The 27,078-nt window shown below is 37.7% G+C and overlaps 1 protein-coding gene across 1 annotated transcript in view; it reads right to left on the bottom strand.

Annotated features, from left to right (window-relative positions):
• Window positions 1–12,878: 12,878 nt before the first annotated feature.
• YTHDC2 (YTH N6-methyladenosine RNA binding protein C2) overlaps window positions 12,879–27,078 on the bottom strand; it is a 70,798-nt gene continuing 56,598 nt past the window's right edge. The window contains exons 26-29 of the mRNA XM_090276593.1: window positions 22,241–22,412; window positions 15,653–15,856; window positions 14,477–14,659; window positions 12,879–13,320 (exon numbers count right to left, since the gene is read on the bottom strand). Coding sequence (XP_090132719.1) covers window positions 13,240–13,320; window positions 14,477–14,659; window positions 15,653–15,856; window positions 22,241–22,412 — 640 coding nt within the window. The 3' untranslated portion in view covers window positions 12,879–13,239. The remainder of the gene's footprint in view (window positions 13,321–14,476; window positions 14,660–15,652; window positions 15,857–22,240; window positions 22,413–27,078) is intronic.

The raw sequence follows: 27,078 nt of genomic DNA, 5'->3' as shown, positions 1-27,078 counted from the left end.
ACAATTACTTATTGAGTGCCTACTTTATACAATGCATTTTCCAGGAATTAGATGCTAAGAGGTTCATTGCCATTCCTGGACTGAGGAGACTTGCTTAGCCTTGAGTAAAGGCTAGGAATTGGACAAGGAGAGCCACTAAACAAGAAAATTAATAGCAACAAAGGACCACAGATATAAAAATATATGAAAGATGGTAGCAGTTGTCTAGTTATTGCGTGTCTGGCATCCACTCTTTCCTTTTCAGGTAATTGCACCCTAACTTTGCTTTCAAATTCCACTCTTCCTTTACTCTCAAACTGTCACAGTTTGTGGATCCTGACAGAAGACATAGAACTCAGAATCAAAACACTTGCTTATTCACAGCACTAGCCGTTGGCAGAGCATTTGCATTTTCTGGGGTCAATTCCCTGAGCCCATTTCTAAAAGACCATGCAAGGGAGTCAAGGGGCACCTGTGCACACAGTGGGATGCTGCAGACACCCAGCCTTTCACAAGGACAGTAAGCATGCCTCCCTGTGTTGCAGAGGGAGACACGGTCTCTCTCTTCCAAGGTTGTTTGCTATACTAACATCATTGAAAAGACAGCCCAAAACAAAGTCACTCAGTACCCGTGCGCACAAGATATGCAGAAATGCAGAGACACAGCAAGAATGATTTGTCAACTCATGGAGTTTATTTTTCAGTTCATTCTTCCCATGAAGTATACTTACTATGTAACTACTCAGTTAAAAATTCCTACTTGTCTGGAGTTTGTTTCCTTAATTCCCCAGTGAGAGTAAGAACCACAATATCCACATTAGGTGCTGTACTTAACCATGCCTCAGAGAAGCAGAGAAGCCTTGTTCAGAAAACTTGCCCAAGACAACAATGCCCAAACTTTAACCCTTGAGAAAGGGCTTTGGATTTCACAGTGAGGGACAGGATGCAGCCATTTCAAGAAAGCATCTGCCTTTACTGGAGTAGAAAGAACAGTGTTTCCTGTGTTTTTATAAAAAATCTATTTCATTTGCTGGATCACTTTCAAACTATGTTATTTTAAAAATGAGTATGCATTGTGAAAGTTGAAACATCATTTTTCTCATTCTTTTGTCTGAGAAAATAACCAAAACAAAAAACAAAACCAAAAAAACCCAAAACCAAAAACCAAAATGTGTGTTTGAGAGAGGTGGTTTTATTACAAATAAGGAATTTCTGTTTAACAGTGTGGGCAAAAACTGAGGGAACCCACTACCTTTAAGATATCATGACAGTGGATTTTTTCAAATATTTAGACAAATTCATAAATAAGGAATGCAAAGGAAAGTATAGGGGATACATATATAGTGGGGGGCCATTTTACCTAGCCATGAGATGAGCTCTACTGTGACATTTAAAATATATATATATATATATATACTAAGCTCATTTGTAACTGGGTTTTATGCCTTTTGATCTTATTCTGATCTCTGAAAGTGGCATTTAATATGATAAAATACAGCGGGATTCTTGTTGATGACCCATTCATATCATAGTCTTTTTCTGCTCTTTTCTAACGAGGTGAAATAATGGTTCATCATCAACTGAAGAACTGCCAGTTTCTAATAAAGCTGCTGCCAAATGTACAGACCCAGGACACTCAAAGTGCATCCCCGACAGAGAAGCCCCTCTAACAGGCCCCCTGTGATTCATTTACTTGCAGGCAGTTTCCTCAACTTTATGATTTCACACAAGCCAATAGACAGTGCACATTTTTTAATGAGACTGAGATTTATGAACACTTTCTAAGCAGTTTTCACAGATTAATTCATGTGTCTGGAAACCGCCCCGTGAAGGTGTTTGAGCCTTTCTTTCATATGAGGACACTAAGGAGGCCAGCAACGTGCTCCAGTTCCAGTGCAGGAAATGGTGGAGTAGGGCTCTGAGCCCGGCGCCTCTGCTCTCACCTCTGCACCCACTGGCCTCAGAAACAGTAGTTATTCTTCCCTGCCTGGTGCGTATACCAGTCAGAAACAACCCGTAGGGTTTACAGCATTTCCTCAACACATTCCTAAATTTTTAAATGTCAAAAATTGTCACAAGGGTGTTCTCACCTTAATTTGTTGTGCCTATCATTTGGCGTACTACATAGTTTTGTTTTGGTTTTTTAAGTGTTTTATTGATTTATTGGAGCTGTAGATTTCTCACCCTTCACTCAGATGGGCAGAGAAAATCCACATTTTTAGAATCTGGCCTTTAGCTCTTCTGATAGCGTTCACAGGCACTCACCAGCTGGTAGCAGAAAGAAAACATTTACGTTTTAGTTCAATGTAGTAATCTGTCTGCCTGAGAGCTTACTTTGAAGTAGCATCTCTTTTGAAGATAGTGAGGCAGCAACCCTGACCTGCATCATACAAGAGATAAAACCAGACTTTTACTGGAGGATGCCAGGTGGGGACCAAGGCCAGCGCTAAGAAATGTGGGGGACGGATGGCATTGGCTCAGAAGATTGTGACACACACACACACACAAACACACATACTCTGCTCCCCACGACACCCCCCGCCCCCTGCACTATGCCCTGAAAACAGAGGCAATATATTCCAGGCTGAAAGCAAGTCTCAGGGAAGTCACGCCCTTCTGATAAGATAACAAGGAAGTAATAAAAAGAGATAGTAATCGTCTGGCGCCAGGCTGACCTTCCCACGGGGTATTCAAACTTTGTAAGTGATTTAGCCTCATCCTGTTAGACTTAGGAGAAATATCATGCTTGTCAAAATCCCTGCACGTATGCTACTAAATAAAACTGGGCTCTAAGGAAGGATCGGGAGCATTTTCTCCTCTATGAAATTGCTCACCTTTCACTGCCCGGAAAAGGCAGATGGTTTCTGGGTCATTTTCATACGCGCTGTGGTTCCTCATGGTCAAGGAGCTTCTCAGAGAAACTCTCCCATCCGCTGCCCCTGCCCCCAGATAGGATGCGCACTCATGGCAGAGAAGAAAGAGCTCTATGATCTGGGTAGTATCCTCTTGATTCTCTGACTTCTCTACCTCGACCACTGTCATGGGACTGATCATTTCTCCCTCTGCCGGCCTTTATGCCACAATTCAGTGCCTCGTATATATTGTGCTGGGTGTCTTTGGCTTGTTTTAGGCCTAGCAGTGCTCACTGACTTGGAAGTCTTGTGTGCCTCCTGTATCATCCTGGCCCAGGGGCTCTGCCTTGTAGCCTGCAGCTACATGGCGACTCCACCACTGTGCACCCTGACCTGCAACCCCAGCCTAGAACAAATTGCTCAGCTAGAGTCTTAGCAAAATTTTGTGTCCTTCCTGGGGAATATTGTCTAGGCCACTCATTGGCAAAGTCTGAGCAGGAAAGCTAAACTTAGCGTCCCCCGCCTCTGCTTTACACCTAAAACTGACTCACGAAGCTTAATTTAAAATGGCCTCTGTCACTAATTAGGGGGTAATTTACAAGTAATCCCTTACTCTCAACACTAAAATAAAAATCAGAAATCAGCTCCCTGATTTTTTCTTCCCTTCCAATTATTTAATATATTTTATCCCCAAGAGGAGAGATTGAGATGTCTTTCCCCCTCTACCACCTGCTTCTCTCCTTCCCCCCTTATCCCCACAGTCCCTCAGGAAAGAGGATTTCATCCCATCCTTAGGGCAACAAGGCTTATGGAATAGTGATCACGGATGATGATGACTGTTGCTTACCTTTATGAAAGAAACACTGATGCTTACATCCAAATCCTCCCGTTTGGTTCTTGATATGCTTAAAATTTGAGAAAACTGCCTCTTCCTCTAGTCTGTCTTGTAAGTCTACTGCTTTAATGGACTGTGGCAGGTTTCAGGGTCCCCCGTCACCAGTTATCTTGCTGGGGAGGAACCCCACTGGTATTCTCGGATGAAACCGGCCCCTGCATGGAAGGGCAGATCCCCCAGTGTTGTCCCCTGACAAGACACGGGGGGACCCACATATAGTGAGCGGTGACTGACCCAAAGAAGGTGGGTCTCTGGCAACCATCTAGGGGGACCACAGCTCCTCTATTACAGTCTTCAGCTGGCGTGGTGACAGTTGCCTAGGAGCCAGGTCGATCAGGTGACAGGGACTTAGTTGGAAGACCCAGGAATCCATGTATAGTGGTTACCCAACAGACAGGTAATCCTTTTGGGGGCTTTTGGAGAAAACAGCTCCAGAAAGGAGGTGCATACCCCCGAAGTATTAGCACCTGGCAAGGGGGTGCATAACCCCAAAACCCCAAAGTGTTAACACCAGCAAGCCTCAGGGGACTCCTCCATAGGGAGGGGCTGTGTACCACCCCAAGGTGGGCCCCCTTCAAGTCTCAGGGTAGGGGGGAACCGCAGCCACCCTGTAGTGAGGGGGTGCATCCCCCCTGAGGGTTGGCCCCTGGATCCTTTAGATGTAACGTTAGATTGATCATCTGAGATTTTTCTTGTTTCTTAAGGTAGGCCCATATCACTATGAGTTTCCCTCTTAAAACTGCTTTGGTTGTGTCCCAAAGATTTGGGGTTGTGTTTTTATTTTCATTTGTTTCAAAGTATTTTTGATTTCTTTCTTGATTTCATTGTTAACCCAGTCACTGTTTAGAAGTGTGTTATTTAGCCTCCACGTGTTTATGTTCTTCAGTTTTCTTTCTTTTTTTAAATTTAATCTTTATTGTATTTTTTCCATTAACATTTTCTTCTTGTGATTGATTTCTAGTTTCATACCATTGTGATCGAGATATGCTTGATAAATTTCAATCTTAAATTTATTGTTTTGTGGCCTAATATGTGGTCTATCCTAGAAAATATGTGACTTGCATAAGATTGCTACTTCAGCTTTTTTGTTTCCATTTCCATTTACTTTTACCTGTGTCTGTTTTTTGATCAGAAGTGAGTCTCTAGTAGAAAGCATATGCATGGGTCTTTTGTTATTTTTTATATTTTTTAAAGTATATTTTATTGATTATGTTGTTACAGTAGTTCCAATTTTTTCACTCTTTGTTCCCCTCTGCTCAGTACCCCTCTCCCCTCCAGCAATCCCACTCCCCTTAGTTCATGTCCATGGATCATGCATATAAGTTCTTTGGCTTCACCCTTTCCTATATTATTCTTAACTCCCCCTGTCTATTTTGTACCAACTGATTATGCTTCTTAGTCTCTGCGCCATTTGCCCATTTCTCCCCCTCCCCCCTCCCAGCTGATAACCCTCCAAATTATTCCCGTACCTATGATTCTGTTCCTATTCTAATTTGCTTAGTTCGATTTTGTTTTAGTTATTTTTTTTAGATTGAGATGTTGATAGTTCTGAATTTGTTGTCATTTTAGTGTTCATAGTTTTGATCTTCTTTTTCTTAAGTCCCTTTGACATTTCATATAATAATAGCTTGGTGATGAACTCCTTTAGCTTTACCTTGTCTGGGAAGCACCTCATCTGCCCTTCCTTTCCAAATGATAGCTTTGCTAGATAATCTTGGTTGTAGGTTGCTTTTCATCACATTGAATACTGCTTGCCAGTCCCTTTCTGCCTGCAAAGTGTCCTCTGAGAAATCAGCTGATAGTCCTATAGGCACCCCCCTGTAGGCAACACTCGGCCTTTCTCTTGCTGCCCCCAGGACTCTGTCTTTATCTTTCGCCTTTGTCATCTCAATCATGATGCATCCTGGTGTGGTCCCCTCTGGGTCCAGCTCGCCTGGGACCCTCTGTGCTTCCTGGACCTGTATGTCCATCTCCTTCGCAAAATTTGGGAAGTTTTCCTCATTTTTTTCAATTCTTGTTTCCTCATTCTGCACTGGTTGACTTGTTTTTTTCTTATGTTCCAAATCATTGATTTGAACCCAGGATTGCTTCCCTTCACCATTGGTTTTGTGTGGATTTTCCTTCATTTCATTTAGCCTAACCTTCACTTCTTCTCTTAAGCGTTTGCTGTACTCAAGCATATCTGTCAAGCCTGTGAGCACCTTTATCACCAGTGTTTTGAATTCTGCATCTGTTAGGCTATCTCCTCATCTGTTAGGTTGGCTATCTCCTTATCGCTTAGTTCTCCCACTGGAACCTTGATCCGTTCCCCCTTTTGGGCCATACTTCTCTGTCTCCTCATTCTGACAGGCTCCTGTGTTTGTTTGCCTCCCCATCCCAGGTAGAGCTGTCGCTCCTGTTACATTATAAGGGGCGGAGCCTTAGGGATTTGTCAGTACAGGGCGACCTGTTTCACCACATTGTGGTGCTGTATGTGGGGGAGGGGTCTGAGAGGGAACAATGCTACCTGCCCAGCACTTGCCCCTTTTCCAGGCACCTCTCCCACTTCTGCACCAGACTGGAGCCCCTCTAGCTGCTGTCCTGACCATCGTTCCCAGAGTGGGTGAGTCTGCGGATGTTCTAGGACTGTGGGGTCCCTTTAAACAAGTGGACTCGGCTGAGACTGGCAGTTTCTGCCTCCACCCCAACCCCCACTCGTCTGCACAGTCAGAAGCAATGAGGCTTAATTTTCACCAGTGTTGGACCCGTGAGTTTCAAGGTCTGGTGAGGAGCTGGGAACACTTCCCAGGTGTCCCTCCTGACTTTTTAAAACGTATGACTGCGCTTTTTGCCGGCCTGCCACTGCCACCACTGCTGCTGCCACCACACCTCGTCCTCTCTGCCCTCGCTCCGCCCCTCCTACCTGTCTGGATGAGTATTTCTTCCTTATATCTTTGTTTGCTGGACCTCCATGCAGTTTGATTTTTTAGAACTTTTGGTTGTTTCTAGTTTTGAGGTAGTTATATTCCTTCTTAGTTGTGGAGGGAGACACAGCATGTCTTACGCCTCCATCTTGGCCAGAAGTTTTTTTTTTATTTTTTATCCATTCAAAGAAGCTTGTTTTTTTATTGGAACATTTAGTTCATTTACATTTAAAATATAATAATTTTGATAGTAATGTATTATTGTCATTTTATAGTTTTATGATTGTTTTTGTACTTCTGCATTCCTTTCTTAATCTCTTGGTCTCTTGTATGTCTTTATTATTTGTATATTTCTTATAGACTTTTGGTTTGTGGTTATCATGTGCTTCGTATATGCCAAGCTATGTTTATAGCAGTCTATTTTAAGTTGGTATTACCTAAATTTAAACACATTCTGAAATCACTACCGTTTTTAACTCAGCGCTGCTACATTTATATTTTTGTCATTATTTTTGTGTGTTTATGTGTATCAATTAATTTAGTGGTGTAATTACACATGTTCTTTCTACTTTTGTCTTTTAATCTTTGAATTGGCTTTATAGTTGGTTGATCCGCTGCTATTTCTAAGTGTTTGCCTTTATCAGTGAACAATTTTTTTCTTTCATATATTTTCTTAGTTATATTTTTTATTTTTTCTTTTTAAAGAATTCCCTTTAACATTTCTTATAATACTTGTTTGGTGGTGACAAACTCTTTTAGCTTTTTTCTTGTCTGAGAAACTGTATCTCTCCTTTGCTTTAAAATGATAGCCTTCCTGGGTAGAGCAATCTTGGTTGTAGGTCCTTGCTTTTGATCACTTTGAATATTTCATGCCAATCCCTTCCTGCCTGCAAAGTTTTTATTGAGAAATAAGCTGACACTCTTATGGAAGCCCTTTGGTACATAACTTTCTCTCTGGCTGCTTTTAAGATTTTCTATTTGTCTTTAACTGTTGGCATTTTAATTATGCTTGTGTGGATTCTTTGGGTTCATCTTTGGGGCTCTCTGTACTCCCTAGACTTATATGCCTATTTCCTTTTCTAGGAAAGGGAAGTTTTTAGTTATTTCTTCAAATAGGTTTCAATCCCTTGTCCTCTCTCTCTTCTCCATCTGGTACTCCTATGATGTGAATGTTGCTATACTTGATATTGTATCAGAAGTCCCTTGAACTATTCTCGTTTTCTTAGATTCTTCTTTCTTTTTTGCTGTTCCAATTGGGTGTTTTCTGCTACCTGGTCTTCCAAATAGCTGATTTGACCCCTTATTCATCTAATCTACTATTGATTCCCTGTAATGTATTTTTCATTACAATTATTGTATCCATTCTGACTGGCCCTTGTTTGTTTTCTATCTCCTTTTTATGATTCCTATCTCTTTGCTGAAGTTCCCCGAGTCCATCTATTCTTTCCCTGAGTTCACTGAGCAGCCTTATAACCACTGTTTTGAACTCTGCATCTGGTGGATTGTTTGCCTCCATTTTATTTAGTTCTTTTCCTGGAGTTCTGTCCTGTTCTTTCATTTGGGACATGTATCTTTATCTTCTCATTTGGGCTGACTCTACACATTTGTTTCTATGCATCAGGTAGATCTCCTTTGTCTCCTGGTCTTGGCAGTGTGGCTTTATGTAGTAGGTGTCCTGTAGGACTCAGTGGTGCAGTTTTCCTGGTCACCTGAGCTGGGTGCTCTAGGGGTATCCCTTTAGTGGGTTGAATGTGTCCTCCTGTTGTAGTTGAGCCTTGATTGTTGTTGGCACATCAGTGGGTGGTACTGATCCTCATGCTGACTGGCTATGAGGGCTGGCCATGACTACAGCAGATGAGGCAGATGAGCTGTTGTGCCAGGGTTTAGCCTACAGGTTGAGTTACTTTAGCAGAGGGCTTGGCACTGTCTGGTAAGAGCCACAGAGTGACCTGTTGTAGGTTGCCACTTGTGCTGGGCTAGGAGGAGCTTGGATAAGGCTATTCTGTCAACTGGGGTTGATTTCCACTAAGGTCAGGCTAGGACCCTTGTGGGCACTACAATGTGAGCTGAGGCCAGCTTCCACTTTTGTCAGGTTTATAGCCCCTTAATTCCAAGCCAAAACTGGCTACTCCTTATGCTAGGTTTGGGGGTATCTAATGGGAGTTATAATGCTAGTTGAGACCAGTCAGAGCTTATACCAGACTTGGGGTAACTTAGCAAGAGGTACAGGGTACACCTAGGTAGGCCAGCTACTACTTGTTTGAGGTTTGTGGACCTTTGAGAGAATTTAGAAATGTACACAGCATGAACTGAGGCTGGCTGCCTGTGTGGAGGATCTGCTGGAATAAGTTGGGTGAAACGCACATGTTGGGTGCTACAAATGGAGTTAGGCAGATTAACGGAGAGCTCAGATTTAGTGTCTGCCTAAGCCAGGACAACTGAATGGCCTCCATAAAGGAACAATGGTACCTGCAAGCACTTCCATCCCCAGAGAAATCTGCCCTAATCCCTGCCCCTCTAGTCCTTATATTCAAGCTAGTCAATTTAGTTCCTCCCCTTATGTTCCTTGCACTTTTTGACCTGCTGCTCCTGTACTATAGAGCCCAGAACAAGTAAATGTGAGTCTGTGCTTGGGCCCTTTAAGACCTGCCGCACCTAGGTCCCAGTAGCCCTCCATCTCACTTGAATGCAATCCCTACTGGTTTTCATAGCCAGATGTCATGGACACTCCTCTTCGTGGCAATGGAGCCCCAGATTGGGGAGCCCAGAATGGGGTTGGGTTCCCTTGCTCCTCAGGGGAGACCTCCACAGCTGAGACATCCTTCACAATTCTTAATCACCACACCATGAGAGTGTGGGACCTGCTCTTTCTTCATCTCTTCCCCTCCTACCAGTCTCAACATGGCATCTTCTTTATATCCTTATAAAACCTCTGTTCAGTTAATCCTCAAGTGATTCTTAATGATGGCTGTTCTATAATTTAGTTGTAATTTTGATGTAGTTTTGGAAGAAGGCAAGTACAGTGTTTACCTAACTGCCAACTGGACCAGAAGTCTGGAAATGGACTTTGATATACACAACTTGAATCAATTTCAAAGGCATTATGCTGAATAAAAGAAGTCAGTCCCCAGAAGCTACATACTATATATTTAAATGATATTCTCAAAAGGCGAAAAAAGATCAATGTCAGAGAACAGATCAATTGGCTGTCAGGAATTAGGGGTAAGAGGATATAACTACAAAGAGATAGTATGAAGGAATTTGGGGGGAGTGATGGAAATGTACCCAATTGTGGTAAAAGATATAAATCTATACATGTTAAAATTCATAGAGCTGTATATCTTTAAAAGTAATTTGTTAATTCTAAAATTTAAATAAATCTTAAAGAAAACTCAGTAAACCTAATGCTAAATGGTAATAACTAGTTGACCACACAAATATTGTGAAAAGAGCATTCCAGGCAGTGTGTACAGTTAAAACAAGTTTCTGAGGCTGGAACGTGCTTGCTACATTCAAGGAATAGTGCAAAGGTTAATGTGGCTAAAGAGGAATGAGTAGAGGAGACGTCAGAGGTATAATGGGGGACCAGGTCATATAAGGTATTTATGCCATTATAAAGACTTCAGCTTTTGAGTGAAATAGAAAGCCCTTGCAGGGTTTTGAGCAACACAGTAATATTAACTCATTTAATGTTTTAAAATTTCTGTTGAAAATAGATTCATAGCAGTAAAGAGAGAAAGAAAACAGAAGATATCTTAGGAAGCTATTTCAATAACCCAGGTGAGAATGATGGTGGCTCAGTTCACAGTGGTTGTTAACAGTTGTGATGAGAAGCCGCTGTAGTCTAGAAATATTTCAAAAGCAGATCCATGAAAACTTTCTGATAGACTAGACTGAGAAAAAGTAAGGCATCAAGGATAACTCCAAGTTTCTGGCCTGAGCAACCGAAATAATGGAATTGACATCAACTGGAAAGAGGACAGAAAGCTTTGGTAGAACAAGCTGTGAGGAAACAACAGTAGATCAATTCTGACTATGCAGAGTTTGAGATTTTACTAGACTGCCAAGTGGAAATTTCACATTTGACTGAATGACAAAGGTGAATCCGGTGCCCTGGGCATGTTGACACTGTGTGGTCCTTTGGGTAGGGTGGGATTGTGGAGAGTTCTGAAGCACAGTGAAGATCATACTATGGGAGGCTCACCCAGAGTGGGAAGTGTGGTCACCTGTGAGTTACATGTTCAGTTGCAATATTTTTGCCCTGGTGCTGATTCAGGAGTAAAGCTCATCTGACGTATTCCTTAAGACTTTCTCTGTTTTAGGGTATAAGATTTTAAATGGTAAAGAATGAGTCTCTGAGGACCAATTCTTAAATGAACCTGTCTTTTCTTGAAATATTTATTTAAGTTTATTCTTTCCTCACTGCCTGTCTTTGCTGTAATTGGTAGAGTGAGGCTGGGTTGTTCAGTGGATACAATGGCAAATTACCATAATGAAGTATATCCTAAGAACAGAGGGGAGATGGTGGGATATTTTATTAATATTCAGAAGATTTTATATTATGTGTCTTGAGATATTTTTTCCATTCCCTTATATTCAGACTATTCTTTTCTTGAGGAGGGGGTACTAAAATGAAACCATCACCTTCTATATCAATTTAATATTCTTCAAGGTACTTGAAATTCATGAATATCTCAAGGGATATCGCTGATCATTGTTTAGTCCCATTATATAGTGTCAGAAATAGCAAGATATAAATAATTTAATAGAATTTCATTTAAGAAGTATATTTAAAGTTCATCTCTTCCAAAAAACATTTTAATTACATTCAAGTTGTATTCATTTTAAATATCAACAAACTCATCATTTACATAAAGGGATAGATTTTAGAAAACAGATGGAAATTACAAGAGGTTTTGTTTTAAAATTCCTTAACTTTCAAATTTAGAACACCATGAACTGCTAAATACATATACTTAAACAAAATGTAAACATTATCAGAGAAACATAAGTGCTGTAATAGGAAAAGAACCAAAACACACATCCAGTGGAACATAATTCACATAGGCTCAATTCATAGGTATGTCTCAAAATATAAAACCAACTTTTTAAAAAACAAAATAACTACAAATACAGGTAAAAATCACAGCTAACATTCTAAACTAATGCACCAACATATAGTGCTTTCCCAGAGAAAGTAGAAGGGTTATCAAGATTTTATGTTGACATATAATTTTTACTTCTTTGTTCTCAAATACAGAAGCAGATGACTTGGAGTTTTCTTCTTGTCTTTAAATTAATTTCATGTTGTTTTTTGTTATATAGCAATGACTCAAATGTATCATGAGAAGTGCTATCAAACCTGTTCTATTTACAGCTCAGTAACCAATACATTTCTTTCTTTTTTTTACCTGTACCTCTATTTCCCTTCAAAAAGACTTCTTAAGAAACTTTTTAGACAGTGGTAGTGAAGAATACAAACCAAATAATTCTGAAACGGCAAAGAAGTAGATAGATGGCACTAACACAGGTTTACAAAAAATTACCACTACTTCCTCATTTATTAAACCATAATGCAAAAAAGAGAAATCATATCCAAAACCACAAGCAGGATAAAAAGTACTGGGAAACAAATAAAAGGCATTTGGAATTGTGATTCTTGGGCTTCAGTTTGGAAGACATACAGCAACCAAGCTACCACTAGCTGTTGAACACTTTTCTTTTTAACTTGTTTAAATCAAGTTTCCCTGAACAAAACTGTGCTCATCTTAGAGATGAGTGGAGGTGGATACATGGGAGGAAGAAAGGGGTATGGTACACATCAGTTTAAAAGAGTTAGAACCAGGGAGAAAACTAAGCACTAAATCCAATCTGATCACTAACAGGGAGGAATGCTGCCTTTCTTCAGACTTGACCGCATTTCATAACTGCAGAAAAAGAACATCCCTCCTTCTTTTTTCTTATTGTATCTCGAGTTTAAAATGGCAGAATAAATAAGTCTTTTGTCAGAACACTATTTTTAAAAGAAGCATTTTTTAATTTGGTTGTTTGCTTTTGTTTGCTTGTTTGTTAATGATAAATCTTAAGAGCTGGCTCTCCTAAAATGGTGTTCCAATGTACTGGTATATTCAGGCCTTTCTTAAAAGTAAACAACTTACTTTGCATTAAAAAAAAAAAAAAAACTTCAATAAAAATTATAATTTAGTTTTAAATAAAATATTCAACTTCAAATTAAGTATATTTAAAAAAACTGTTGTGTCAAATAATGAAACTACTACTATTTTATTCAATTAGAAACATATAATTAACAAACATTATATAATCATTCCCTATGATCACTATAAAAATTAAAATTATCCTTTTTTCTTTTATGGAGAGTGTGGTTTTAAAGCAATACTCTAAACCAGAAAAGCCCATTCATAACACACAATCCCATCTATGTTTTTGGAAGTCAGTGCATTCAGTAGTTATAAATAGGCATGATGTTCTTCCGTAACTAAGTGTTCTAGAAAGGTTTTTTAAAAAAAGAAAAGATAAATAATATGAAATATATCCTTGATGATCACAAATACTACCAGTACTCCAAGTCAGAAATGGTATAACCTGAGTGTCAATCAGTTGTGGTTTTTTCTCTCGTTGGAAGGCGTTCCCATAACTGTAGCAACTGTTCCCCAATCTGAGGTTCTAGTTCCTAGGTAAGTCAAAAATCAGAAAAGGCATAAAAAGAATTAGATTGAATTTTTTAAAATCACCAATACCTACACTGATAAAAATGTAAAAAAATCACTTTAAGTTTCACTTTTCTAGCAGAACAGGCTAAAATTATATGGTATGCGTTGCTTTAACTCTTGGCTTCCAGACTTAAAGACTATAGTTAACCTGCAAATATCCCAACTATTTGTGACAACCTGGTCAGAGATTTCCATTGAGGTCTACTGAAAATAATAAATTTTGCTTCTAATGGATATTTAGCAAAAGCACTCTGCTTGACCCTCAAAAGGTGTACTGCAAAACCTAGCATATTTTTCCTAAGAAACTATCTTAAGGGTGACTATATAATATTCTTATTTTAGATATAAGATTTATTTCAAAATCACTATTTAGGATAAAAAATAAAAATATTCTTATACAACTGAAAAAAATGCCCTTGTGATGATGTGCCTTAAAAAAAAAAAAAAATCCAAACACTCATGACCTGAAGTGAGTTATACTGGTTTAAGTAAATAATTATCTATGTGACTTTAGGCAAGACTAATTTATTTGAGTCTATTTTATCCTACACAACATTGGGCTAATAAGTCATTAAATGCATCAAATTAAATTAGCTCACATAAAGCAGCTGGCACAATAGTCCATACACATATGTTAATTCCCATCACCCTAACTAGATTTGAATGCATTGTCAGCAATGTCATGAAGGCAAAGCAAAACATAATGGAAATAAAACAAGCCACAAAAATATAAAAAGGCTATTTTTACATTACATAAGTAGTTAAAGCCATAAAGGAGTTAGATACTGTTGTTATCCTTAGACTTTAGTGAAATTACTTCACAATTACACTTGGTTTTGATCAGACCTTAGTAAGTCAATAGGAGCCTCCACAAAGGAACTTAAGATTTTGCATATGCAATGAAAGAACGGGAAATTTACAAAATGTTTAAAAAGCAATAAGCTCTATCAGACATTTGCAAGTCGGTTTTGACTAGCTCTTTTACAAATCTGAACCACTTTCTCCCATGTGCATGTGGAAAATACAATATATATTCTTGCACTTGCTCCTCAAATCACTGAATAACAGCAAAGCAAAATACAAAGTAGAAGGAAAATATAAAATGCCATTGGATACCTGCCCATCTCTGCTTATCTGGACTTTCTTGTTATCATTCCAAGGATTGAGTAAATGGTGTGCACACTGGAAGGGAAGACTTTCTTTTCGTATCCATTCCACCTTAAATACTCCTCCTAGCCCAGCTGAGCCCCAATCCTGGCTCTTTTCCTTTCCTATCTCAGAACACATCCTAGAAAATCCCTGTGGGTAAAATGAGGGGGAAGGGTAAAAGTAAGGATGATATTAACACATTGTTGACCAGCAATTTTATACAAAAGCTATCCCATATCACCGGCTATTTTTTCTGTAATTGAATATGAATATGAAATAATCTAAATAAACGTAATATACTTTATTTATTTACTTATTTATTTATTTAAGAATTGTATAAGCAAATGCAAGTGCAAACATGAGTGAAGTCATTATCAGTCAATGCTTGGGCTTGAAAACATGAGTTTTTTTCATAGCCAGTCAACAATGTGTAAAAATGTCTAAATTCGATTTATTTGAGAAAGCACTGTATTTTTTATTTTAAGGTAAAAATATAAAAATAATACATAGCTTAAAAAAACAAAAATAAGCTACTTATTAAGTGTTCTTTATAAAAAGATATATTAGCAAGTTTTATAGGAAAGATCAATTCCAGCATTTTAATGTAATTTCAATATGAGATATTTTCTAAGTAATGTATCAATAGTTCTAACCCCACATTTATTCCATGATATATGGATGCAATCTAACCTCTAAGTTTTTACTTCCAAAATTATAATAATATTAAATAATAAAGTCACTATTTTGTAAATTCAGATATACACCAAGTCAGGATGAGTTAAGATACACACTCAGTTTCTTGATTGTCAATACTAACTTTCTTGGCCTATATAAATAAACATTTTTACCAAAAAGTCAAGCTTCTCATTACTTGTAATCTACCTGAGAAATGGTAAATCTACAGTTGTCTTCAGAAGCAGAAATTGTTTACATGGAGAAGCTCTAGTAAATTAAGGCAAATACAGAGGAACAGCTATCCTTCCCTTGAAGAAGTGCAACATAGTCTTCATTCTCAGACCAGCAAAATGAATTCTTGTATTCTGAGGCAATAAAAAGCCAGGTTTTTTGTTTGTTTGTTTTTGTTTTTATCTCTATGCTGTAATCTACAACCAGAAGTATCCTTTCTGTTTCAGGACAGCTCACCTGGAAATGTCCAGATCCTTGAACAGAAAATACCAAGTAAACCATGCTGCTTTCCCAAAAGGCTCGATTTAGCTTCCGCTCATTACTAGGGGTTGTAGACCAAATACCCTTCTGTTGAGAAATTTCAAGGTTTTTCAAATTGCTACTCTTCATTATGAAGTATCGAATAGGCATGTTTGGTCGTGGTGAAGGTGATTCTGACCCCTGTAAAATAATGCGTAAGATATTAAAAGGTAATTTGACCTTTCAAAATCAATAGGCTCAATTAAATAACATCTTCATGAACATATAAACCAAAATATTTTACCAAATAGTCAATAAAGGCAAATAGCTCTAACATTCCTGAAAACCTACACAAGGCTCAATCAAAATGAGGTTAAAGAAACAAAACCAAGTACTTCGTTTCAATCTCTCTTATCAAGAAAGGATCTTGGATCACCAATTTTGATTTATACTCCAAATGTCCTTTCAGAAAATATTTTAATAAACTTCAAAGTCTGAAAAAATATTGCTCCAGCTTGTTGCCTGGATACACTTCCTAGGCAACAATACAAGGAAAAGTAACAAACAGAAACCAGTGATCTTGCTGAACTGCAGAGATAAACCAAGGTAGCTAGATTCCGCATAGCAGTGAACTACATAAAAGGAAGTTGCATTAAAGACAGCTCCTGGGGAACGACAGAGGGCTCCTCCAGGTTTTTGGCTAAGTACTGACCTGCACATGGGTGAGAAAAAATGACCTGAGGCCAGGAAAAGACCCTAAGGAAAGCAATAAACCAAATAATTCTGAGCACTCACACATGATTGGGAATATTTCATGTTATCCCAGCCAGAATGGAAGGAACTTGTGATACACAGGGCATTAGCCCACAGAAACATCAGACCTTAGCAGCGGAACTAAATTAGTACCAGATAAAAATTGCTCATGACCCACATTACACTACTTAAAATCAGATCTTGAAAGGATTAAATTGATAGTCACTAACTTAATTGTGTACCAGAAGGATGTCTAATACTATTTAAAGGGATATAACAAAACCCAGGAGCCAAACAAAATTATAAGGAATGCAAAGAAACAAGAGCATATGATCCACAACCATAAAAATATTAATCTACAGGAACAGACACAGAGATGATACACGTAGGAGACAAGAATGTTAAAGCAGTTATTATAAATATGTTCACTATTTTCAAGAAGGTAAAAGAAACATAAACATGATGAGAGGAGAAATGGAAGGTATTTTTTAAAGACCCAAAGGGCATTCTAGAGATGAATTTACAGCATTCCCTCACTTATCGCGGGTATTATGTTCTAGACCGCCCACCCCCCCGCCCCGCGAAGTAGGAACCTTACATTTATTCTACACTCTTAAACCTACATAACTTTAACAACATACGTATACAGTACCACCAAATCCTGCGATATAGCGAAAAATCCGCGATAATTAAATATAATATTTTTTTAAATCCCGCAATACAGTGAGGCCGCGATAAGTGAATCACAATATAGAGAGGGACTACTGTACAGTATTTGAAGTGAAAATACACTAGGAAAAATGCACAATACAATAGATTAGACAATACAAATAAAAATATCAGTGAAATAACTTAAAGATATAGCAATAGAAACTATCTCAAATAAAGCAAAGAGGTAGAAATGACTAAAAACTAAATAAAAAGAGCACCAGTGACCTGTGGAACAATATCAACTGATCTTACATTTGTGTATTCAGGATCCCAGAAAGGAGAAGGGAGAGGTGAAATATTAAAAATATGTGAAGAGACTTCCGGCCAAGATGGAGGCTTAGACGGACACGCTCGGTCTCCCTCTACAACTAGAGAGGAATACAACTACTTCAAAACAAAAGATAACTAGAAATTCCAGAAAATAAAACTACACGGAAGCCCAACGTATGAAGTTGTAAACCAGCGGTGCCATTTGGGCAGGTAAGAGTTAAAGAGGGCAGTGCTGTTTGCGGTCGCACCAGGGACAGCGGCAGGGAGGACAATCCCGGCTGCAGTCAAACCCCGGCAGCTCGCGACCCCAACGCTGGGGAAAGCAGCCACCACATCGCCTTGAACAGTGAGGCCCAGGGGGCGGGAGGACGGATCCCGGTCTCCTAGCGGAATAACTGTGTGAATCCATCTTGGACCCCCGCCCCCAAAGAAAGCGCCACAGGGCTGCGAAATAGGTTGCGGACAGGCGCCGGTCGCTGGGTTGTGACGACAAAGCACCACGGCGCAGCGAGAAAGGTTGCGGAACGGTGCTGGTTGCTGGGTTGTGACGAGTACACAGGCACTGCCCCCTATAGCCGGCCCAAGAAAACAAAATGCATCTGTCAAAATGAGGCAGACAACTATAGAAATCCCGGTGGCACAGCTCACCAGGCAACAGATGAGGAATCTGACAGATGAACAAATAAGAAACCTGTCAGAGGCTCAGTTCAGGGCCATCGTTATCAGGTGGCTTACAGAATTAACAAAAGATCTGGAAAAAGATGAGAAAGAAGCGAAAAACACTCATAACGAAAGGAACAAAACCACATACGAGACAGATTGTGAGGAAAAAAAATCCAGAGTTCATCTCAACAAACCAGAATATAGAGAAGGAACGGGAAGCAACGATGAGAGGATCAGAAACCTCTGGGACAGCTATAAAAGGCCCAACATAAGAATCATTGGCTTGCCAGAGAGTGAAGAAGATGAACTAGAACTTGAAAAATTGAGTGAAAATATAATAAAGGAGAACTTCCCAAACTTGGGGAAGGAAATAGACTTACAGGTCCAGGAAGCACAGAGAAGTCCAAAAAAACTGGACCCAGGGAGAACCACTCCCAAGACACATTATAATCAAAATGTCAAAAATTAAAGATAAAGAGAGAATCTTAAAAGCAGCAAGAGAGAAGAAAAGAATCATGTACAAAGGGGTCCCAATTAGACTATCAGCTGACTTCTCAAGGGAGACCCTGCAGGCAAGAAGGGACTGGCAAGAAATATTCAAAGTAATGAAAATCCAAAACCTACAACCACGAATACTCTATCCAGTGAAATTGTCATTCAGAATAGAAGGGCAGAGAAAGTGTTTCCAGGACAAAATAAAACTGAAAGAGTTCATTAGATCCAAACCACTGTTATATGAGATGTTAAAGGGACTGGTTTAGAAAAAGGAGGATCAAAACTATGAAATCTAAAATGAAAACTGCATCACAAGAAACAACAGAAGCTAGGGAATTGAAACAAAGGCAAACTAAACAGGCAACGAGAGTGGAAAAAGAACTATAGGTACGGGGAACATATTGGGGGGAGGTCAACAGGGAGGGGCAATGGGGAGAGGGAGGGAGATGATATAGGAATTAAGGATCATGGTAGGAGGGAATGGAATAGACAGAGAGAGGTCGAGAAGAACTATATGCACAACTAATGGACATGGTCTAAAAGGGGGGGACAACTGGAGGGAGGGGGGCCACAAGGTGGAGGGGAGCAGAGGGAAGGGAAATTGGGACAAATATTATAATCAATAAAACACATTAAAAAAATAAAAATAAAAATATGTGAAGAAATAATCATCTTAAATTTCCCAAAATTGATGGAAACTATAAATACACAGATGGAAGAAGAAATAGAAAATCAGACCAATCGTATCAAAATCAAACTGCTAAAAACAAGTGGTAAAAAGAAAATCTTAAAAACATCTAGAGGGAAAAGACACATCACATACAGAGAAACAAAGATAACAATGATGGTAAACCTTCCATCAGAAACTATGTGAACCAGAAAATAATGGAGTGACATCTTTATAGTAATTAAAAAAAACCACTGTCAATCTAGAATTATATACACAATAAAAATATCTTGTAAAAATAAAAGTGAAAAAGACCTTCCAGATGAAAGCTTAAAGAATTCGTTTCCAGCAGCTCTGTACTAGAACAAATGTTATACAAAGGTTTTTAGGCAGAATATATGATCCAATATAGAAGTTCATATCAATACAAAAGAATAAAGAACACAGAAAACAATGAATATTTAGTAAATATGAAAGGAATTTTTCTGAATTTTGGTGAAAGATAATTGGCTATGTAAGTAACATAGTGTGGCATGTATAACATATGTAGAAATACAATATATGAAACAAGTCAAAGGACTGAAGAGTAAAATAAAAGTACAGTGTTGCAAGGTTCTCAAACTATATGGAAAGTGGCATAATATTGGTTCAAGAGACACTAGGGAAAGCTAAAAATGACTTCATTAGTGAATTCTACAAACACTTAAATTAGAAATAATGCCAATTCTACACATTTCTTCCAAATTATTGAAATGGAAAATATATTCCCCAACTAATCTTATGAGGCCAGCACAATGCTGACACTAAAACCACAGAAAGATAACACAAGAAAAGAGAGCTACAGAATATCCCTCATGAACAAAGCTCCCTCATTTAACAAATATTTTGGTTGAAGAAAATTAAATTCAGCTATATTTTGAAAGGATAATACACTATGACCAATGAACCATAATAGAAAAAAAAGATGAAACCAAAATAGAAAAAAATAGATTAAATGGACATCATCAAATTTTAAAACATTTACTCTTCAAAAGACACTTAAAATAAAAATCAAGCACAGCCTGTTAGAAAAAATATTGCAGAACATATATAATTAAGATGTATCCAGAATGTATTTTTATAAACCTCTTTCTACTAAGAAAAAGAAAAACAACTGATGAACAACCCAAAAAAAGTTAAACAAGAAATTTAACAGATACTTAACTAAAGATGCAGGAATGGCAAATAAGAACATGAAAAGATGCTCAACATCATCAGTCATTAGGGAAATGCAAATTAAGAATACAATGGGATATCACTACACTGTACCTGTTATAGAGAGGTGTCCCCAAAATTTCCCAGAGCCTGCAGTTGGGGGATGGAGGAAGGGGACAGCCTTCAAGATGCCTTTGCATATCTATGGCTTGTAGCTAGTGTCTTAGTTATGCAAATGGCTTTGGTTCTTCCAGCGCCCCAAGGAGATGGGAGGGGTTTTGACCACAAAATGGTGAGGAAAGGGTATGTGGGCCTGCGCAAGGTTCTGCGAATGGTCAGAACCAGATACCCTGCCCACTGCTTCACAGGCCAAAGTCAGGGATTTAAAAATAAGGTGGCAACCATTTTGCAGGGAGAGCACCATGAAGTTTTAGAAGGAAAGAGAGAGCCATGTGGTTTTGAAAGGTCAGAAGGAGATCCATATGGTTTTGAAAGGGAAAAGAGAGAACATGCCTGCTCCAGTGCAACACAACACGTTTTGCTTGACTGTTATATGGTGACTGATGACATCATACCCTAGGTCCTGAAGGAGAGAGCTGACAGATAAGGAATGGGGAACTATTGGGCTTGGTTTTGGCTTATAGCCTTTTGGGGTGCAAGAGAAGTGCTGAGTCCCATAGGAGAACAGGGCTCCTCCCCAGGCTGGAATATTGTAAAGACCTGTTTTCCTCGACACTTTAACTGTTGGGTTTTACACCAAGTTGTCATATGAAAGAACCCCCTTTTGCTCAGTAACATACCCACTAGAATGGCTAAAATTAAAAAGACTAATAATATCAAGCATTGTCAAAAATGTGGAACAAATAGAATTCTCATAGATTAAACAAATAATACATTCAGAAGTATTGATGAATTTCAAAAGTGAAATAAGCCCATCAGTAAAAGCAACATATGTGATTCCATTTACAGAAAATTCCAGAAAAGGCAAAATTCTAGGGACAGAGAGCAGATCAGTGGCTGCCAGGAGCCAGGAGTGACGGAAATGTGTATGATTGTGGTATGGTTCCATGACTGTATACATTTTTCAAAATTCACTGAATTGTACAATTCGAATTGCAGATTATATTGTGTGTACATTATACCTTAATTAAGATATGTAAAAATTTTAAAACCCTAAAACCTAAGAATGTAAATCCACAAAAACATTTCTTCTCCTCTTATTTAATAAGTGTTTCAGCAGACGTTTTCACCAGAGCACAACATACTGCTAAATAACCCTAAACAAATACTTACCCAGGTACTAACAATGTAATAGTAAATATATTCTAAACATTTGAAATCATTCTACCACAATGTGTTAAGAAGATACATAGTTCTCAATTCCCTACCAACACTTCCTATCTTTCTAACCCCATCCTGTCTTGTTTTATAGTATATCCACTGACTTGATAAAATCAATTAACTATTGAAAGAAACCATTATTTTCAATTCTGAAATAATAAAACAAAATTAAGATAATCTTATTTGTTTTAATTTTTAAAAAGTTCTAAAGATATAGAAAGGAAATAATGAACTGCCTAGTTAGCTACATGCCATCAGTGAAAGATCAGTTAATTTAAAATACACCAAGAGAGTAATAACTAGAAAAATTTGGCAAGCAAGAAAAATTAAAAAATTTACTCAAGGTGTCTCAGGTCTGCCAGCTTCAATGTTTATCTAGAAGAGACCACAATTAGTAACTGAAAATAAGTGATTTATAATTTTGTTTAAATATGTAAAATGGGATAAGCTACAAATCTTTTCCTTGCTACATGGACTTGTAGATACTCTACCTTTCCTGGGGATGGAGGAGAAGGACTAGCACAAGGACTTGGGTAATCTTCTGTAGATTTCACTGAAGATTGATCTGATCGGTCATCACTGCTTCGTTTAGGATGTAAAATTCCTCTATCTTTGTACTTCTGAGGTGGGTATAATGCTGGAGATGGAGATTTCATCAATACTCTTGAGTAAGAAGGAGGAAGCAAAGGCCCATTATGTTTAAGTTACATATAAGCTCATAATATAAATCAGATGCCATTTCAAACCAAAGTTTCAAGAACATTATAATTGATAGAATATTATTTTAAAAGGGAATTTCATTCTTCTCTTACATTTGGAAGCTAAGAAACAGTTGTACTATTAGGGTATACTTACAAAAACCATAGGTAAAAATGCATTTAAAACAATCTACAAAAGTATTTAACTTATTATTAACAATTACTCAAGTATTATTTCTCTTATAAAATATCTAATCTCTTTTATGATGGTATAGGAGATGTCTTTAAAAATTATACTTTATATTGATATTTAATGTTTTTTAACATTATGAAATTATTTAACTACATCTAAGTCAATGCATCTCACTAGAATATCACCCACTCCACTTCCCTTCCACCTTCATAGAATATCTTACAGCCAAGAAAAATAGATTTTAAAAGCATACTAAAAATTACAGTATGGTAAAGTGGAAATAATACTGAATTAGAGTCAAGATAGAAGATTGCTAGGACAATACTAAATTTACAACTAACTAGGTATGTAATCCTGGACAAGTCTCTTAGTTTGTCTGAGCTTTAAAAGTATATGTCTTTGTGGAACAACCAGATGTTTAAAAAAAAAAAAAAAGTACTTCCTGAAGTTGTGCAATAAAAGTTCACAGCACCACCTATAAAATATTCTCACACAAACACTGGATCTAATCAAGCACTGAGGACAAGCTACCAGTTTACATGAAATACTTAGGGTACAGCAATAAATAATGCCAGGAAGAAATAAAGCGACAAATCCACAATGTGGTAAGTGCTCAGCTTTGTCAACTTGGTTTTGTTACTTTAAGCAAAATGATGTATAATGAAACCAATTTTACCACAGGCTAATTGTATAAACAGAAGTTACTATGGTAACTTGAAAGAAATGATGTTATTCAAAGACCTGCTGTCCTTCTCACAGTACCATTGACCTAATTTCTTCAAAAATGTCAACAGAGGACTGCTCTAGATCACAAGAGAAACAACACCCTAATATAATGCATAAGTCCTCCCTGACTGTAAATTCAAATGAATTTGAAGAAAATTGCAGAAATAATCATTTCAATGAGTTGATAATTGGATTTCGATTATGTAGAAAAAATGCCTGTAGTTTTAAGAAATAGATATTTAAATATGGAAGGGTAATATGACAGGATGTGTGGTATTTATTTTGAAATATGCAAACAAAAAGAGAAAGCAAAAGAAAATATTTGGGTACATACAACAAGTAGGGGAAAATCTTGCTAACTGTTGAATCTGGGCTATGGAGTTCATATGATATAACATTTACTTTGCTGTATTTAACAACATTTATAACACAGGGGAACAATTTCTAATATAATTCCTGTTGAGTTCAATTTTTCAGCTGTTTTAGACTTAAATAGGCATGCTGATTTCAAAACTACAGTTAGTTTTCTTCTATCATGTCAAGTTTTTCTGTACAGCTTATCTTAATGCGACCACTCTAGGCTGGATCAAGCCTGGATCCAGGGAAGCACTAGTGCTCTCCTATTGGCTGAGAGCAAACCTCCCTGGAGTGGGGAGAGGTGGGGGATGACCTTGGAGACCAGCGACAGGTTCATAATTGTCTAGGCTATTCAGTTACACGTGAGACAGTGTGGTGAGAGGTTGTGTGCCGCTCTATATAGTGAATCATATTCCAAAGTGTAGTCCAAATTCTTGTCTGTATACAAGGAGTTAGCAGAATTTACTTTTTAATTTACATACGTATTTCCTTTCCTTCAGATCATGTTTCCTCTGATATTTCTCGCCGTAAGTGCCTAAACAACCCTGATTCATTTTTATAGCTGTGGTAGTTTCACCAACTCCAGTCAAAGGACAAACATCAGTGCATTTGTCAGGCAAGCCTATTTTGCATATTTTAAAGTAAAACTTGGTGATCAAGATAAGTCTTGGGCCTCTCAAAGGTGTGCAGACAGTGTGTCAAGAGTTTACGGCTGTGGATGAAGGGAACATGTGATAAACTGCCATTTGTTATACCTATGGTTTGGCGAGAGTTCAGAGATCATTCAAGTAACTGTTCCTTTTGTATAGTGAACACATCAGGATAGAACAAGAAAAATAAATGTAAAATAGGGTATCCTACTCTATCATCAGCTATATGCCCAGTGCCTCATTCAGCTGAAATCCCAGTGCCAATTTTCACTGAACTACCCTCTTTTGCAAAACAGGAGTATGGTGAAGAACTAAGTGACAGTAAAGATGAAGATTTTGAAATTGAAGATGACTCAGTTCATAAGGGATTTGATCAGCATGAGTTGAATGATTTGGCACGAGATTTGGGACTATCCAAAAAGGTTTCAGAACTCCTAGCATCAAGACTGCACGAGAAAAACTTGCTTAAAAAAGGAGCGAAGGCATCCTACTTCCGATCAAGAGAAAGTGCATTTCTGCAGTACTTTCAAAGTGACAGTGGTTTTGTGTATTGCCATCATATACATGGTTTAATGGAGGAATTGGGAATTCCAATGTACAACGCAACTGAATGGTGACTGTTCATCAATAGTTCAAAGTGAAGCTTGAAGTGTGTCCTCCTCCACAATGGCAATTAATTTGATGCAGTCCCAACTGGCCATTTTGTTTTCGTGAAGAATATGAAGACATAAAGAGAGTCATTGATCTGTTGCAATATCACAAGCACAACTGGATCATCTGTGTTGACCTTAAAATGGTCTGCTTCCTTCTTGGTCAGCAACGCAGCTACACCAAGTATCCCTGTTTTCTGTGTATGAAGGACAGCCGAGCTCGTGAGCAGCATTGAGTGGAGTCGAATTGGCCTCCAAGATCTGACCTCAAACCTGGGGATCCTAACTTCTACATGAGCCACTTGTTGAAAGAAAGAACATTATATTCCCACCTCTGCACATAAAACTGGGTCTCATGAAGCAATTTATTAAAGCTTTGCCAACTGAAGGAGACTGTTCCAAGTATCTCCTTTTGGCATTTCCTAGCCTGTCGTTTGAAAAGATAAAATACCTTAATATGTATGTTTGGTAGCAGAACTTTACTGCTTGTACACAATTTGACTTACAGTAACAATATACACCCTTTATATGAATAAAATATCTCTAAATAAACAGTATGTTCAGATAATTTTTTATTTTCCTTTGTATGTACATTTTGTATGATTTTTGGGACAAAGGGAAGGTATCCTGTACCTTAAAAAGTTGACATGATAGAGAAAAACTGGGGTGATTTTTGGATTCAAATGCCAAAAGTTAGTCAAAAGCAAGTGTCAGATCTAACTCAATGAAAATTGTGTTCCCCAGTAAATACATTTAAAACAAAAAAGGGCCCTGGCTCATCTGGCTCAGTGGATTGAGTGCAGGCCTGCGAACCAGAGTGTCACTGGTTCCATTCCCAGTCAGGGCAACACCTGGGTTGCGGGCCAGGTCTCCAGTTGGGGGCACATGAGAGGCAACCACACACTGATGTTTCTCTCCCTCTCCATCTCCCTCCCTTCCCCCTCTCTAAAAATAAATAAATAAAATATTTTTTTAAAAAGGATGTGTTCAATAATTCATAAGCATCCATACAGTCTTGCAAGTCCTACCTTCAAGACAAGTTGAAATAGCTTATGGCCATAATTTGTTCCAATTCAATAAAATATCTTAGATCAAGGATTGTTTATTTCACAAATGAAATAAAATAGTTAAAACTTAAAGATATTAACAAAAATATAATAAATGGATATATGAATCTTTAACAACTTCATAGGAAGTATAAAAAACAACTTTTCAGGAATTAAAGTTCAATGGATTACAGTTACAACCTCTAAAATTCCATCATTCTTATCCTGGCACCTAATTGACCTGAAAATTAAATGCAAAACTTAATGATGGTAAAACCTTATTAAAATAAAAATGTTTTCAATAGAATTAAATACCTACGTTTGTGGTTTTCAAATTGATCTACTGACCTCTATTCTAGCTTTTTCTCCTCTCTCGTATTTGGCTTCCCTCCAAAATTTAATTCGTGTAGAAACAAAGTATTCTGTAAACCCTTCCTAAATTGTCATTTAAGAAAAACTAAGAATTCTAATATATAACTCATTTATAGATCTCTTCTTCTGTGTTTTCTCAGAAAAGATATGCTTGTCTTTTGCCATCAAATAATTAGTTGAAAATGACAAGGAAAAAAACATTGGTTTTTATTTTAAGATGGAATATGGGCAATTTCTATTATTTTAATAGTTTCTTAAACTAGTTTTAGATATTTTCAATTCAAAGTATGCTTTTATTTTTAAAAATTATCTAATCTGCATCTTCTCATCCCAGAGTGAAAACTCTTAAATACCAATTCTCCAAGAAGTAATTCCACAAAGATTATAACTTTTCTCTTCAAAAATAATTCTTCCTAAGCATACTTATTCTTTTCCTCACCAAGATACATCAACTCTAGGAATTATCTATTAATATTTCCAAAAGTCTGAAAGTAGATTAAATTTTATATCCTGTTGTTCAACAGGTAAGAGAATGAAAAATGTCAGGCTGCAACTTCTAAAGAAATGAAAATGCTCAATCCTGGTATCACAAGTGAAAAAATGAATCTATAAGACGATCAGTTTCTAGACTATAACT

This window comes from Furipterus horrens, unplaced genomic scaffold (genome assembly GCF_987537825.1).
Source record: "Furipterus horrens unplaced genomic scaffold, mFurHor1.1.pri manual_scaffold_5, whole genome shotgun sequence".
NCBI lineage: Eukaryota > Metazoa > Chordata > Mammalia > Chiroptera > Furipteridae > Furipterus > Furipterus horrens.
The sequence above is the reverse complement of the archived record's forward strand: the minus strand, read 5'-3'. Positions and strand labels throughout refer to the sequence as shown.